The sequence below is a fragment of the Zootoca vivipara genome, chromosome 3 (assembly GCF_965207765.1).
Source record: "Zootoca vivipara chromosome 3, rZooViv2.hap1.1, whole genome shotgun sequence".
Lineage (NCBI taxonomy): Eukaryota > Metazoa > Chordata > Lepidosauria > Squamata > Lacertidae > Zootoca > Zootoca vivipara.
In genome coordinates this window covers 4891239-4905703 of record NC_142586.1, presented here as the reverse complement: position 1 = coordinate 4905703, position 14465 = coordinate 4891239, and the positions used below count along the sequence as shown (strand labels likewise).

Sequence of the window (14465 nt, the reverse complement as noted above, 5' to 3'; positions counted from 1 at the left end):
AGAAGCAGAGAAGGGGGGTGGCAAATGAGGGGGACCATCAGAATACTGAAGCAATTTTTTCATCAGCCATTGTGTTACAGTAGATATCAACATCTTTGAAGCTTGCTGCCTGCACCATTTTGTATATGAAGCAATGTGATTGATGGAATAAGAGGAAGGCGATGCAAATCCTGGAGGAGTTTAGCACAGTGCTTATTTTGTACTTTACCTGGTTCTCCTGGAAACCCCTGGGGGCCTGGCTCACCAGCTAGGCTGGGTACATCACAGGTCAAACAGCCATCACCTTTTACCCCTATATTAAAAATACAGAGATATTTATCAGAAGGTTATGCTTAAGACCTTTGCAAACCAAACAGTAATTCCCACAGAAAATAACCCTAATGTTTTCACTCAAGAAATATGACATTTTTACATATTATCTCAGCTTTTACTTGACTGTATCACACTGTTGAATCATGTTAAGATTGTGGATAGTAATTAAAGAATATCCCAAAGGTTACTGTGACAACAAAAGCTTCCTGGTTGACTGACCGAACCCAGAGTGCCTTGAAAAAGGAGCATGTTGGCAGGGAATGTCATGCTTGAAGGATGGCTGCAGTGTTGGGAGTGAAGTGCAGAATGGACCTTGTGGGATATCTGCTGATACGGCTCCATTATGTCTTTGCTGCCCCCTGAACTGCCTGAAGGTGCCCATGCCATGCTGGTATAAGTAGCCCCCTGGAATAGCAGGTTCATAGAATTGGTTGTCTAGAAGAAGCTCTATTTCATTTACCCGGAAGGTTCTAAATCTATGTATGTCCAAGGTCAGCGTTGGTACCTTTTTCTCCCCTTTCTCCCAAGAAGCCATGCTGGCCAGGAGGCCCAGGAGGGCCTGGATCACCAGGCTGCCCAGGTTGGCACTCCAGAATTCCATCTGCAGTTTGAATGGGGAGAAAAGACACAGAATTGTTTCTATATGGCAAATCCTATTTCTAAGAAATATATGTCAGTGACATGGATCACTCTTACTTGAGTGAAATGGTAAATCACAGGTGCTGCTTGGACCAGTTCTCACAACTGGGGTAGCTGGGAAAAGAGCTACTGTAGTTGTAGAAACTGCTGCTGGTTCTCTCTGCGACCAGATCCTTCACATGGGACATTTCTCCATGAAACCAGAGCATTAACATGACTCAGTATGGACCTGGACTGCCTGCATGGCCTTAAGGCACCCACTGAAGTAAATTCCTCTAAAACATGTATTTATAATAAAAAGTAAACTAAAATGAAACAATTATAAATAAAATAATAAATGAATAAAAATAATATGTAAACCAGAGCTGTTCCATACACATTAGCATGCAAAAACCTGAATTGAGATGCCACAAAATCCTATAGATTTTATCTGCTTGCTAAATTTGCTCGGGAGGCCGAATTGGCTTGAAAATAGCCCACAGCATATTTAAGTCAAAATAATGCTAATAGTCTCAGTTCTAAGATTCTTTTCCAAATTCAGGGGTTTTTTTGCACCAAAAGTTCATTTACTTCCCATATCTGGCAAACAGTATACACAATTCCCTTTACAGTAGGACAATTTGTATGTGTTTGTGTGAATATATCAATTTCTGCAAACATACAGTTCAATATTTTGTGCAGCAGCAAAGGAAAAAGTTGAACTGATTGTACATTTCTGTTCTCAGGAGCTTGGGGTGGGGTGGGATATACCTCCTCTTAGGTTTCTGTCAGAATGACACTAAGGAGCCCAGCACCTGACAGCAAACCACATATAGCCCTATCAAGCGAACTTGTATATAAAAACCAAAGGCCACACATTGAAGACAGAGAAACACTGTCCTGAGAATATCTTAGTAGTTGAATGCTGATAAATCCAGAGGCTACAGGCTCTGATTGTGAAGATCGTCTGCCTCTCTTTCATATATGGGTGGGGAAATTCTCCACCAGGGAACCTCTTGAGAAAGGACATTTACAGTACGCTTCAATTATTAATTTCTCCAGTGATTGGGGTGGGAGGTGTCTTTAGAAAAGCAATTCAATAGTCTCATCTGTGGGACACAATATTTTGGAAGAGACATTGACCAAAGGCTTTGCCAGAGAAGGCAAGTGTGTGGCTGTAATAGTGAAGGTTTGGACAAGTTTTCATATCACCGCCTGTAAACTAAAAGGTAAGTTCTATAAACTGCAAAAGAAGCAGAACTCGAGGAATTAATTGTGATACCTGAAGGGACAACTTATTCTGCAGCTGCTTCAGGAGACTGTTTCAGCCAGCAGAACCCCTTCATAGCCTCCTAGACTAGAGGCCTATAGTTGTTGCTTGCTCTCTGCTTGGAGCCTCAAGCTCTTATGGAACAGGATGCTCTGCTTCAGAAGAAGAGGCTATGCAGTAGTTAGGAGGTGAATCTGAAACCTGTATGTCAGACTAAATTCTGACATATGGAGAGGATTAAAAGGGCCTTGGGAAGCTGATCTAAGACCCTCCCCCTCAGACTGCTCTGGGCCTCTTCCTTCTGAACACATCCCATCAGGACACATCCCAGAAGATCGAGAAGAGACGCCATAGAGCTCAGTCAGGAAGCAAATATGAAGACACTTACTTGTGAAACTACTTAACCAAGCCAAAGTCAAGATTTTGAAACAGGAAACAGAAATTTCTTCTAGAATGAGGCACCACATCTGAAAACAAATTCATTTAACCAATTCTAAAAAACCCAGAATTTTCTTTTTAACCATTATTATGACCACAGGCTTAACATTTCTTACTATCTAGATTCTTTTGCACTTTAAAAGGACTGTATACTTTGAGCTATGGTTTTCCCAGTAGTGATGTATGGAAGTGAGAGCTGGACCATAAAGAAGGCTGATCGCCAAAGAATTGATGCTTTTGAATTATGGTGCTGGAGGAGACTCTTGAGAGTCCCATGGACTGCAAGAAAATCAAACCTATCCATTCTTAAGGAAATCAGCCCTGAGTGCTCCCTGGAAGGACAGATCCTGAAGCCACCTCATGAGAAGAGAAGACTCCCTGGAAAAGACCCTGATGTTGGGAAAGATGGAGGGCACTAGGAGAAGGGGACGACAGAGGACGAGATGGCTGGACAGTGTTCTCGAAGCTACCAACATGAGTTTGACCAAACTGCGGGAGGCAGTGCCTGGTGTGCTATGGTCCATGGGGTCACGACACGACTAAAAGTCGGACACGACTAAAAGACTAAACAACAACAACAGCATACTTTGAGCTGCATTTTGACTTGCCTGTTGCAAAAGGTGGGCCTGGAAGCCCTGGTACACCGGGAAGTCCTGGAGGTCCATCTCTTCCTTTTGGCCCAGGCAATGAAGATCCAGGATACCCCCGTTCACCCTTTTCTCCTCTCTCGCCCGGAAAACCAGGTGCCCCTATTATCCCAGGACTGGGTTGCCCTTGATTACAATAATGCAGTGAAGTAGGCATCAATAAAACCAACAGAAGAAATATTGACCAATAAGTTGTTTAATAACAATAAAATAATTGCAACACCATAATAACAGCTAAATCTGAGATACCATACTGAATTTGATCCTAAACTACCTCATGAGGTCAAACAATAGCAAGATAGCTTATTTATCAGAGCTACTTGTTCAACCTAATTCCTAGAAACATCCACATGCATAGGGCCTACTGAGGGCAGTATTTTCCTAATGAGTCCCACCAGGGCAAGTGTTGCCCCCCCCCAGCCCCCGTGAGCACCCTGCACCCTCCCCAAATCTCCTCCAGAGGATATGGGGAACCCCTAGAACAGATTTAGGGAGCAAACAGGGAGAGGAGAAGGGGAGAACATTCCACTGCACATGCAGAAATTTCTGTACTGACAGAACAAATGCCATAGTGCTATGCTGGATTCCACTCGTGAAGTTCAAACATGCAGAGTGTGCAGTACTGAAGCAATATGCCCAAGAGAAAATTTTGCAGAAATGTGTTAAACTGGGCACTGACGTTTATCTAAAAGTTTTTTCTTGTTCCCAGCAGACCTTGGTGCAACCCATTTCATCTTAAGACTGTGACCAAATGTAGAATTAAGTCTCCAGCATCATCCAAACATGTTTTCCCTCTCCCCACATTGCTCTGTTAACCATCCTGATGAAGAGATCATGAGAACTTAAAAGCTTCTGTGCTATTTTGTGATATTTTGGTGGCCTTAGAAATGTATTGCCCTAATATGGATTTTGGAATTCTTTTGGTGGACCAACACTTTTATCTTTTTGTGCAAAAAGTTTTAGAATTTACATGGAAAGCCAATACACACCCTAAAACAAGACAACCAAATAATGAAACAGTCTTACCTGGTAGACCTGGTGCCCCTGCTAGACCTGGAAAACCTGCAAAAGCAAAGGTAGTGGATTCTCAGGTAGTAAAGATTTGAACTGCTTGGTATAATTCCAGGGACAGTCCTAGAATTAGAGAAGACCCTGGTTTCTGATTTGATCTCAGAATGTGCCGGTTTTACTTTTCCCCCACCTGCACGTCTTAGAGAACAATTAAAAGTGGTGCTGGGGTGTGGCTGTGTGTGAGTAGGTGCAAAAACAGAGTCCTGTTTATCCTGAAAATGAAATACCTGAACCAAATGAAGGAAATGGTGAAGCTGGCATACAAAGCCCTTCCTATAATTTTGAAGGAAAATGCCGCTAATCCACTTTAAATTATTTAATTGCAATACTTCCACAACCAGCCATTTTTAAGGAGATTCATAGACTGTTTATTCATTCATTTATTTATTGTAAATGGAGCCTTACACTGTCTACTCAGAAGTCCCACTGTATTCAATGGAGCTTATTCCCAGGTAACTGGGTAAAGTCTGCACAACCTTAGATTGCAATCCTAAACATTTTTACTCAGAACTGAGTCCCACTCAGGATTTACTCTCTGTTATGTTTCCATCATCATTGTATCCTGCCTTTTCCCCTGACAGGCAGCTTAACGCTAAATTTTTATTTCATTCCATTTACATATCTGTGGAAGGTGTTGTACGTGATCCCTCCTTGCACATTTTTTTCTTTACAACAATCCTGCGAGGTAGGTGAGGTGGAGAGGTTGCAACTGGCTCAAGGTGACAGATGTATATGTGCACATATGCTGCAGCGAGGCTCCTCACGGGGTCCCTGCCATGGCAGCATATTCATCCAGTGCTTTTCCAGCTGCACTGGCTCCCGGTGGAGTACAGGGTCAGATTTAAGGTGCTGGTTTTGACCTTTAAAGCCCTTCGCGGTTTAAAGCACTTCCGGTTTTCGCCGCAGCCGCGATCGGACGCGCTCCGTGAGGTCTCCGACCCCCGGGGTATTTTGCTGGGAAAAAAAGGGGTAGCGGAAGGCTCAACGCACCCCCAAGAGAAGGGTCGGGAGGCGATCTCGACCTGAAAGCGTCGGTGGTGTTTGGAGGAGTCTCGGCACCCCTCGCCCTCCCGCTGGAGGAGCAGAGGTGGGGGAGAACCCAGAGCACTAAGACGACACGATCAACTTTTCCAGCAAGAAGCTGCGTCTCCGACGCGTTCCTGACGGTAAAATTTCATTACATTGTTACCTTGCCTTAACCCAGGGGCGTGAAATTAAGAAGGGAGAGAGACTGGAAAATCCCCCCCATTTGAACTGTGAGCTAAAACAGAGACAGAAACAGAGTTACTCGCTGAAGGGGGAGGACGGAAGTGCGGATACAAAAAAACCTTTTTTAACACTTTAAGAGACGCCGCCTGGAAAACAAAAGGAATGAGATAAAAGACATTAAATTAAGGACTTTATTCTTGAAACCATCCGCATTCTGATAAAAACAATACGCATACAATAAATTGCGCCTGTGATAAAAGATCAACTACTTGAGCAACCGCTTATGCGCTGCGACAGAGAGTCGAAGGGAAGAGACTAATTTTACCAATTAAACGCTAACCCGGTGAACGGCAGAACGATTTTAAAAACGGAGTGGGAGAGGGTGGAAGAGAGTAGGGCTATCTAAAATGGCGGGCACCCCCACCACAGAAATGATGAAGCAAAAATCCGAATGAAGAAGCCGGAAGTAAGGAGAGAAACATAGATAAAAGAAGCGAGTAAAGAGGGATCCAAGTCCGACGCAGAGGGAAAGAAGGACATCTAGTGGCAAAATAAAATACGGTTATAAGTCTACTCGAAATCTAGTGCAGCGCCATCGTGTGGTGAGGAAAGATCCTGCAGCTTGGGAATACAACTGAATATAACTGACAACCATGAATGAGAGATTGAAAAGGACAGGGACAGGGAGTTCCCAGCAAAGAAGGAACTCCGCAATAGAAGAAATGGACTTAAAAGAACTTATTTGGAGTTTGAAAGGTGACATTGGGGAAGTAAAGAAAGAACTGTCAGAGATTAAAAAAGAAATGAGCGATAGAGTGGAAGACAAGATGGATAATATAGAGGAGAGGGTAGAGACTGGTGAGAAAGAAAGGAATGAAATGAAAACCCAGCTGGGGGAAATGGATGAAAGAAGTAAAGCAGCAGAATTGGAAATACAAGAAATGAAGGAAAAAATCCAGATGTTGGAAAACAACCTCAAAAAAGCAGCCAAGGAAAAAAGGGAAGAGAAAAAGGAAATGGATAGAATGAAAAAAGAATTAGAAGAACAAAGAATAATGCAAGAGGTGGCCCTTGATGCCCTCGCCATGTTACAACTTAAACTCCGGGAAAAGACGTTGAGGTTCCGGAACATTCCAGAAAAAGATAATGAAGATATAGAAAAATGGCTAATGGATGAATTAGCAAGATGGCTAGAGATGGAACCTGAAGAAATAGAAGGAGGAGTCGAAAAAATCTTTAGAGTAAATTCGAAAAAGGCGAGAGAAAACAACTGGCCTGGAGATTGCATAGTGAGTTTCAATACAAGCTGGCTGGTAGAGAAGATACTACAGACAAAAGGAAAAAAGAAATTGAGGATAGAAGGAGTAGAGATTTTCATATTAAAAGAAGTGCCACCAAGACTGATAAAAAAAAGACAGAGATATGGATTTCTTACTAAAATTCTAAATGCTAAAAAAATCCCCTTCCGCTGGGAATACCCAGAAGGCTTGTCTTTTTTCTATAAAGGGAGACGGAGGAAATTTGAGAACTTAGGCCAGGCTGATATATTTTGGAGAAAGTATTGGCAGGAACTGGGTGGTGAAAAAGTCCGGCCGATAGACGAACCACAGGACAGCAATCAAGAAGAAAATGACGACATTGGTTTGGAAGAGAAAGAAGACGAGGAAAAAGAAGATCAAGATGCAGTGACAACATAAAAACTTTAAGTCAAACAAGGTGTAAATAAGGTTATAAGGGATAGACAGTGATTGTGATAGGAATGGGGTTATAGGATCTAAACGCTTCAATATGATTAGACAAAATGAAAAAGGACTCTCTCCTGAAACAGGCTTCCGATGTTCAGACACACCATATTTAGATTGTTTTTGTTTTGTTTTTGTTTTGCTTTTTTTGTTTTTGTTTTTGCAGTTGTGTATGATTAGAAATTCCTTTTTTAAAAAAACAAAATTCCTAATAAATTACAAATAAATCAAAATGAAATTAAAGATTATATCATGGAATGTGAATGGATTAAACAATAAGAAAAAAAGAAATAAATTAGGACACATTTTGAAAAAATCAAATTGGGATATAATTTGCCTTCAGGAAACCCATATAAATAATAAACATGAAAGAGTCTTAAAAAATGATAGATTGGGGAAAGAGTTTATATCTGCAGGTAAAAAGAAGAAGAGAGGAGTGGTGGTATATGTCAAAGGGAAATGGGAACCAAAGCTAATTTGGAAAGATACAGAGGGAAGGATAATGATGGTTGAAATAAAGGTGGAAGGAGAGTCGTGGTTACTTGTGGGGATATATGCGCCTAATGGGAGTAAAATGGAATTTTTTAAGGAATTAGAAGGGAAATTATTAGAACATATAGATAAGCAAATTTTAGTAATGGGAGATTTAAATGGAGTCTTAAACCCAGAATTAGATAAATCAGTAATTAGGAAGAATGAAAAGGGTCGCAAATTACCAAAAAGTTTTGAAGAGATGGTGGGAAATTTAGAATTGATTGACGTTTGGAGATATAAACATCCGATACAAAAAGAATACACATTTTATTCTTCCATACATAAATCGGCCACTAGAATAGATGGAATCTGGATCTCAAAAAATTTGATAATAAGAATAGGGAAAACGGAAATATTACCCAGAACAATGACTGATCATAATCCCGTAATGTTAAACATAGAAAAAAAAGAACAGGATATAAAGAGAAGATGGAGAATGAATATATTTCTATTGAAAAATAAAAAAATTCTACAGGGGGCTCGCAAAATGGTACAAGAATATTTTGAACAAAATGATAATGGGGAGGTAGACCAAAAAACAGTGTGGGATGCGGGGAAGGCTGTGACAAGAGGATATTTCTTACAACAAAATAAGATCGATAAAATGGCCAAAGAGAAAAAGAAAAAACAGTTGGAAGACGAAATTAAGAGGAAGGAGAAGCTATTATATAAAACCAAGAAAGAGGAACTCAATAAAGAGATTAAAATTTTAAGGGGCGAGTATGAGAGAATGGTGGAAGAAGAAATGGAAAGGGAAACCCGATTCTGGAAATATAAGAATTTCGAGTGGGCGAATAAGCCGGGAAAGATGTTAGCCTGGCAATTAAAAAAAAGGAAAAATGAGAGGTGGATAAATAGATTAAAAGTAGAAGGAAAATTGATTGAAAAACCTAAAGAAATTAGAGGAATATTTGAAAAATTTTATGCAAATTTATATCAAAACATAGGGGAAAAAGAAGAAGAGATAGAGAGTTTTTTAAATAAATATAAGTTACCCAGAATTTCGGATGATAAAATTACAGCATTAAATGAGATGATAACAGATAGAGAAATAAGAGAGGTAATACAAACGATGAAAATTGGCAAATCGCCAGGCCCGGATGGGATCCCCATAGAGTTTTATAAAAGTATGGAAGATCTATTGTTAGCCCCATTGAAGAAAGTTATGAATGGAATATTAACGGGAGGAATGGTACCAGATTCTTGGAGAGAGGCCACAATAACCCTTCTACCTAAACAAGATGCCGACCCAGATCAACCCACAAATTACAGACCCATCTCCTTATTAAACTGTGATTATAAAATTTTCGCTGGCGTTTTGGCAAATAGATTCAATTGGTTCCTAAAAGAAATAATACATGAAAATCAATCTGGATTTGTTAAAGGGCGACAACTAAAAGATAATATAAGAAACATAATAAATATAATTGAATGTCTTGAAAATAATAGAGGGAAGGAGGCAGCACTTCTGTCAATTGATGCCGAGAAGGCCTTCGACAACGTGTCGTGGGCCTTCTTGAAAAAAACATTGCAACATCTAGAGATTGGAGAAAAAATGAATAGAGCAATCGAATCGATATACAGTAAACAAAAAGCTAAAATAATAATTAATGGAATAACAACAGAAGAAATTAATATAGAAAAAGGTACGAGACAGGGCTGCCCCCTGTCCCCTCTATTATTTATAATAGTACTAGAGATTCTGCTTAAAAATATTAGAGAGGATAAGGAAATCGAAGGGATAAAGATAGGGACCACAAGATATAAAGTCAGAGCCTTCGCTGACGATGTTATGATCACGACAGAAAACCCATTAAAAAGTGTTCCAAGAGCATTAGAAAGAATAAACGAATTTGGGAAATTAGCAGGGTTCAATTTAAATTATAAAAAAAGTAGTTTGTTAGTAAGAAATTTAGAAGAAAGAGATAAAAGAGAATTACAAGAAAAAACTGGTATTGAAATTAGAAAGAAAATAAAGTATTTGGGCATACAATGCGTGCTAATGCACGCGACAACAGCGGGTAGACTCTTAATCGCCAAAAATTGGAAGAGTAAAAAAGTTCCAAATAAAGAAGAGTGGTTGACCAAATTAATAAATTATCAGAATTTAGCAATTAGAGTTGGAATATCTAAAGGTTTAAGTGAAGAAAAAGCAGGAGAAGAATGGAAACCGCTCAAGATTTATCTACAAAAACAAGTGGAAAAGGCGCAGTTAATAGCGGATTCATGAGGGGCACAATATTAAGAAAATAAATTAAATTAGAGAAAGGTATGCGGAATATCAGTGAAACCAAAATCAGAATACAGGAGTGGTTGGAAGTCATGATACGGTGGAGGGGGGAAAGGGTGGGGGGACAGTAGGTTTTAGTAAGTGTAAATGCTAAAGTGTTTTGAAATATATATGTTTTCTTTGTTCTTTTTCTCCTTTTCTTCTCCTTTTTTTTCTTTTCCTTAAATTGTATTTGTTAAGATATGTTGAGATTATATAAGTTATATTAGGTTATGCTAAATATTGTTATATGTTTGTTATGTTATGTTATGTTATGTTAGGTTAGGTTTTTTAAGTTAAGTTTTTTTTTTCCTTTTTCTTTTCCTTTCATTTCATTTCAAGTAATTTTGAATTGACATTGATTTCTGTTTGGTTATGTCTGTCATACTTGCTATTTATACTTTATTCTTTCTATATGTTGAATTTTAAAGATTTTCAATAAAGATGGTTTTTAATTAAAAAAAAAAAAAGCCCTTCGCGGCCCAGGACCCTCATACCTACAGGACTGCCTCTCCTGGTATGCCCCGTGGAGGACCCTCAGGTCCATAAATAGTAACACCTTAGAGGTCCCGGGCCCAAAGGAAATCAGATTAGCCTCAACTAGAACCAGGGCCTTCTCAACACTGGCCCCGACCTGGTGGAACGCTCTGTCTCCTGAGACCAGGGCCCTGCGGGACCTGATTTCTTTCTTCAGGGCCTGTAAGACAGAGTTCTTCCACCTGGCATTTAGCTTAGTGCCAACCTAATCCCCTCCCCCCTTTTCCCTTTCCCTTTCCTTCTGTATGAGGCTGCATTTTAATTTTAATTTTAATGTATTTAATCTTGCTCTTAAGTTGTATTTTAATCAGTTGTTCTATATCTAGTGTTAGCCACCCTGAGACTGGCCTTGGCTGGGGAGGCCGGGGTATAAATTTTATTATTATTATTATTATTATTATTATTATTATTATTATTATTTGTGTGCAGTGAGATCAAATGCAGGAAAGGCTTCCTGATGTAGACTAGAAGGTCCCAATTTCCATCTGAGAAATATTGGAGGGTTTGTATAGGTCTAATTATCACCTCCATATCATGGCAAACATATAATTCATGAAAAAGCTCAACATCAACTGGGCATGATATCAAATGTGGATCTAATCATGTACAATTTTATTGTATTATTTATTAAAAATGAGTTGGGGCCAATTAAGTCATACCCAATACTAGACCTGTTGAAATCAATGGACTTATCCTGAGTGGGAATAATGGTTGGATATTGCCTTATTGTCATGCGGGTGGTGCTGTGGGTTAAACCACTGAGCCTAGGGCTTGCCGATCAGAAGGTCAGCGGTTCAAATCCCTGTGACGGGGTGAGCTCCCGTTGCTCGGTCCCAGCTCCTGCCAATCTAGCAGTTCGAAAGCACCTCAAAGTGCAAGTAGATAAATAGGGACCGCTACAGCGGGAAGGTAAACGGCGTTTCCATGTGCTGCTCTGGTTTGCCAGAAGCGGCTTAGTCATGCTGGCCACATGACCTGGAAGCTGTACGCCGGCTCCCTCGACCTGTAAAGCGAAATGAGTGCCACAACCCCAGGGTCATCCGCGACTGAACCTAATGGTCAGGGGTCCCTTTACCTCCCTTTACCTATTGCCTTATATATTAATTATAATGTATAGCAGGCACTTTATCTAATTATGCACTTCATTTTCCTGATCTATTGAATGAATGCACTGAATTTAGAGAAAGAAAGAATCAGCTACAATCTCACCAGGAAGTCAATTAAATCATTTTTTAAACCAAATTGAATTACTTTCTTGACCAAGTTAATTTAATGAAACAATTAGCAATTAGCAATATTTACCTTTTTGACCTGGTTCACCTTTTTGTCCAGGAATTCCGGGAGGACCTGAATCGCCTTTCTCACCTATTACTTCTTGATCTCCTATCCCTATAACCTGAACAACAGGGGAAATAGTGTGATGTAGATTAATTTTTTTAAAAAATGCTTTCAGCCTTCTAACAGATAAGAACTATAGGGTTCAATCCTGTACACAAGTGGCTTGCTAAAATCTTCTACTCTGACTTCTACTCTGTGCATTATCATAAAGTTTAGGCTTGCAAGGGTTTGTTTTTAGCACAACCTCAAACCCCTTCAGTTCTATACATTTATCTAATTACAGTGGCTAAAAATAGTCCTTGTAAGAGTAAGTGGGGATGAGGGGTTTTGACTCCAAGGTCAGCTGCGATGCCACATACTACAGAGACCTCACCACCCAGGTGCTTTAAGTAAAGCAACTTTACTTTAAGTAAAGACTGGAGAACTGAGCGCCAGGGACAAATGTAAGGTCCTGCACTTTGGCAGGAAGAACCAGATGGGGGACACCTGGATTACTAGCAGTACCGGTGAAAAGGATCTAAGGATCTTAGTGGACCGCAAGCTTAGCATGGCTCAATCGTGTGATGTAGCAGCTAAAAAAGCCAATGCAATTCTGGGCTGCATCAATAGGAGTATAGCATCTAGATCAAGGGAAGTAATAGTACCACTGTATTCCGCTCTGGTCACCTAGAAAACTGTGTCCAGTTCTGGGCACCACAGTTCAAGAAGGATACTGACAAGCAGTGGATGATTGGCAAATGAAGATGATGGAGTACATGGAAATGGCTGAGATGACCGGAAGAATTCGCGACCAGGGAGAAGAAGCGACAGAAGAAGAGTGGAAAGACTTTAAATTTTATTTGAAAAAATATGCTAAAATTCAATATTAAGATTAGATTTAGAATTGTATAGAAGCTGTGGATTTGGAGAATTTGGGAAGTATATAGAGGTTTGAAAGAGTTGAAACCCTAAGAAATTTATATAAAAATGTATTGGAAATTGCTAAAGATAAAAAGATAAAAAGGAAATGAAGCACAGAGTGAGGGAACTCGAGGAGGTCCCCACATACAATGTTAAAAGAATTTGGATTTTCTTTTTATGTATTTTCTTTTATTGTATGTTTTTGTTATTCTATCTATTTTTTTCTATATTTCTATAAAATCAATAAAAATTATTATAAAAAAAGAAGAAGCTGGAACATGTCCAGAGGAGGGCAACCTAAATGGTCAAAGGCCTGGAAACAATGCCTTATGAAGAACGGCTTAGGGAGCTGGGTATGTTTAGCCTGGAGAAGAGAAGGTTAAGGGGTGATAGGATAGCCATGTTCAAATATATTAAAAGATGCCATATAGAGGAGGGAGAAAGGTTGTTTTCTGCTGCTCCAGAGAAGCGGACACGGAGCAATGGATTCAAGCTACAAGAAAGAAGATTCCACCTAAACATTAGGAAGAACTTCCTGACAGTAAGAGCTGTTCAACAGTGGAATTTGCTGCCAAAGAGTGGAATTTGCTGTCAAGGAATTTGAGTGCCAAGGAGTCTCCTTCTTTGGAGGTCATTAAGCAGAGGCTTGACAGCCATATGTCAGGAATGCTTTGATGGTGTTTCCTGCTTGGCAGGGGGTTGGACTGGATGGCCTTGTGGTCTCTTCCAACTCGATGATTCTATGTTTCTAGGTTTAAGGATTTAGATTTGGTGGACAGATGATACATCATAGCACTTTATTGTCAGACTTTATTGCACTTTATACTGGACTTTTAAGACTTCGAGTATGAGACTTTGCACACATTTTTGAATCTCCTTGTATATGTGAAGGTTGTTTATACATTTAAATATTTGCACCTCATGGTGGTTTACCTTTTCATTGCGTACCAGATAGAGCTGATAGACAGCTGCCCTGGACACAGAATTGACCTGCGCCTCCATGGATAGCTGTGAGTCCAGAATGACTCCCAGGCTGCGCACCTGGTCCTTCAGGGGGACAGTTACCCCATTCAGAACTAGGGAATCCTCCACACCTGCCCACCTCCTGTCCCCCACGAACAGTACTTCTGTCTTGTCAGGATTCAACCTCAATCTGTTAGCCGCCATCCATCCTCCAACCGCCTCCAGGCACTCAAACAGGACCTTCACTGCCTTCACTGGTTCTGATTTGAAAGAGAGGTAGAGCTGGGTATCATCCGCATACTGATGAACACCCAGCCCAAACTCCCTGATGATCTCTCCCAACGGCTGCATGTAGATGTTAAAAAGCATGGGGGAGAGGACAGAACCCTGAGGCACCCCACAAGTGAGAGCCCAGGGGTCTGAACACTCATCCCCCACTACCACTTTCTGAACACGGCCCAGGAGGAAGGAACGGAACCACTGTATAACAGTGCCCCCAGCTCCCAACCCTTCTAGACGTTCCAGAAGGATGTTATGGTCGATGGTGTCAAAAGCCGCTGAGAGACTAGGACTAGGAAACAGCTCTCACCTTTGTCCCTAGCCCGCCGGAGATCACC

General features: G+C 40.4%; 1 protein-coding gene across 1 annotated transcript in view; it reads right to left on the bottom strand.

Annotated features, from left to right (window-relative positions):
* The window catches only part of COL4A1 (collagen type IV alpha 1 chain), a 170389-nt gene that overhangs the window by 88256 nt on the left and 67668 nt on the right, over positions 1-14465 (bottom strand). Inside the window, exons 19-23 of the mRNA XM_035110373.3 lie at positions 11950-12043; positions 4312-4347; positions 3247-3411; positions 818-913; positions 209-292 (exon numbers count right to left, since the gene is read on the bottom strand). Of these exons, the coding sequence (XP_034966264.1) occupies positions 209-292; positions 818-913; positions 3247-3411; positions 4312-4347; positions 11950-12043 (475 nt within the window). The remainder of the gene's footprint in view (positions 1-208; positions 293-817; positions 914-3246; positions 3412-4311; positions 4348-11949; positions 12044-14465) is intronic.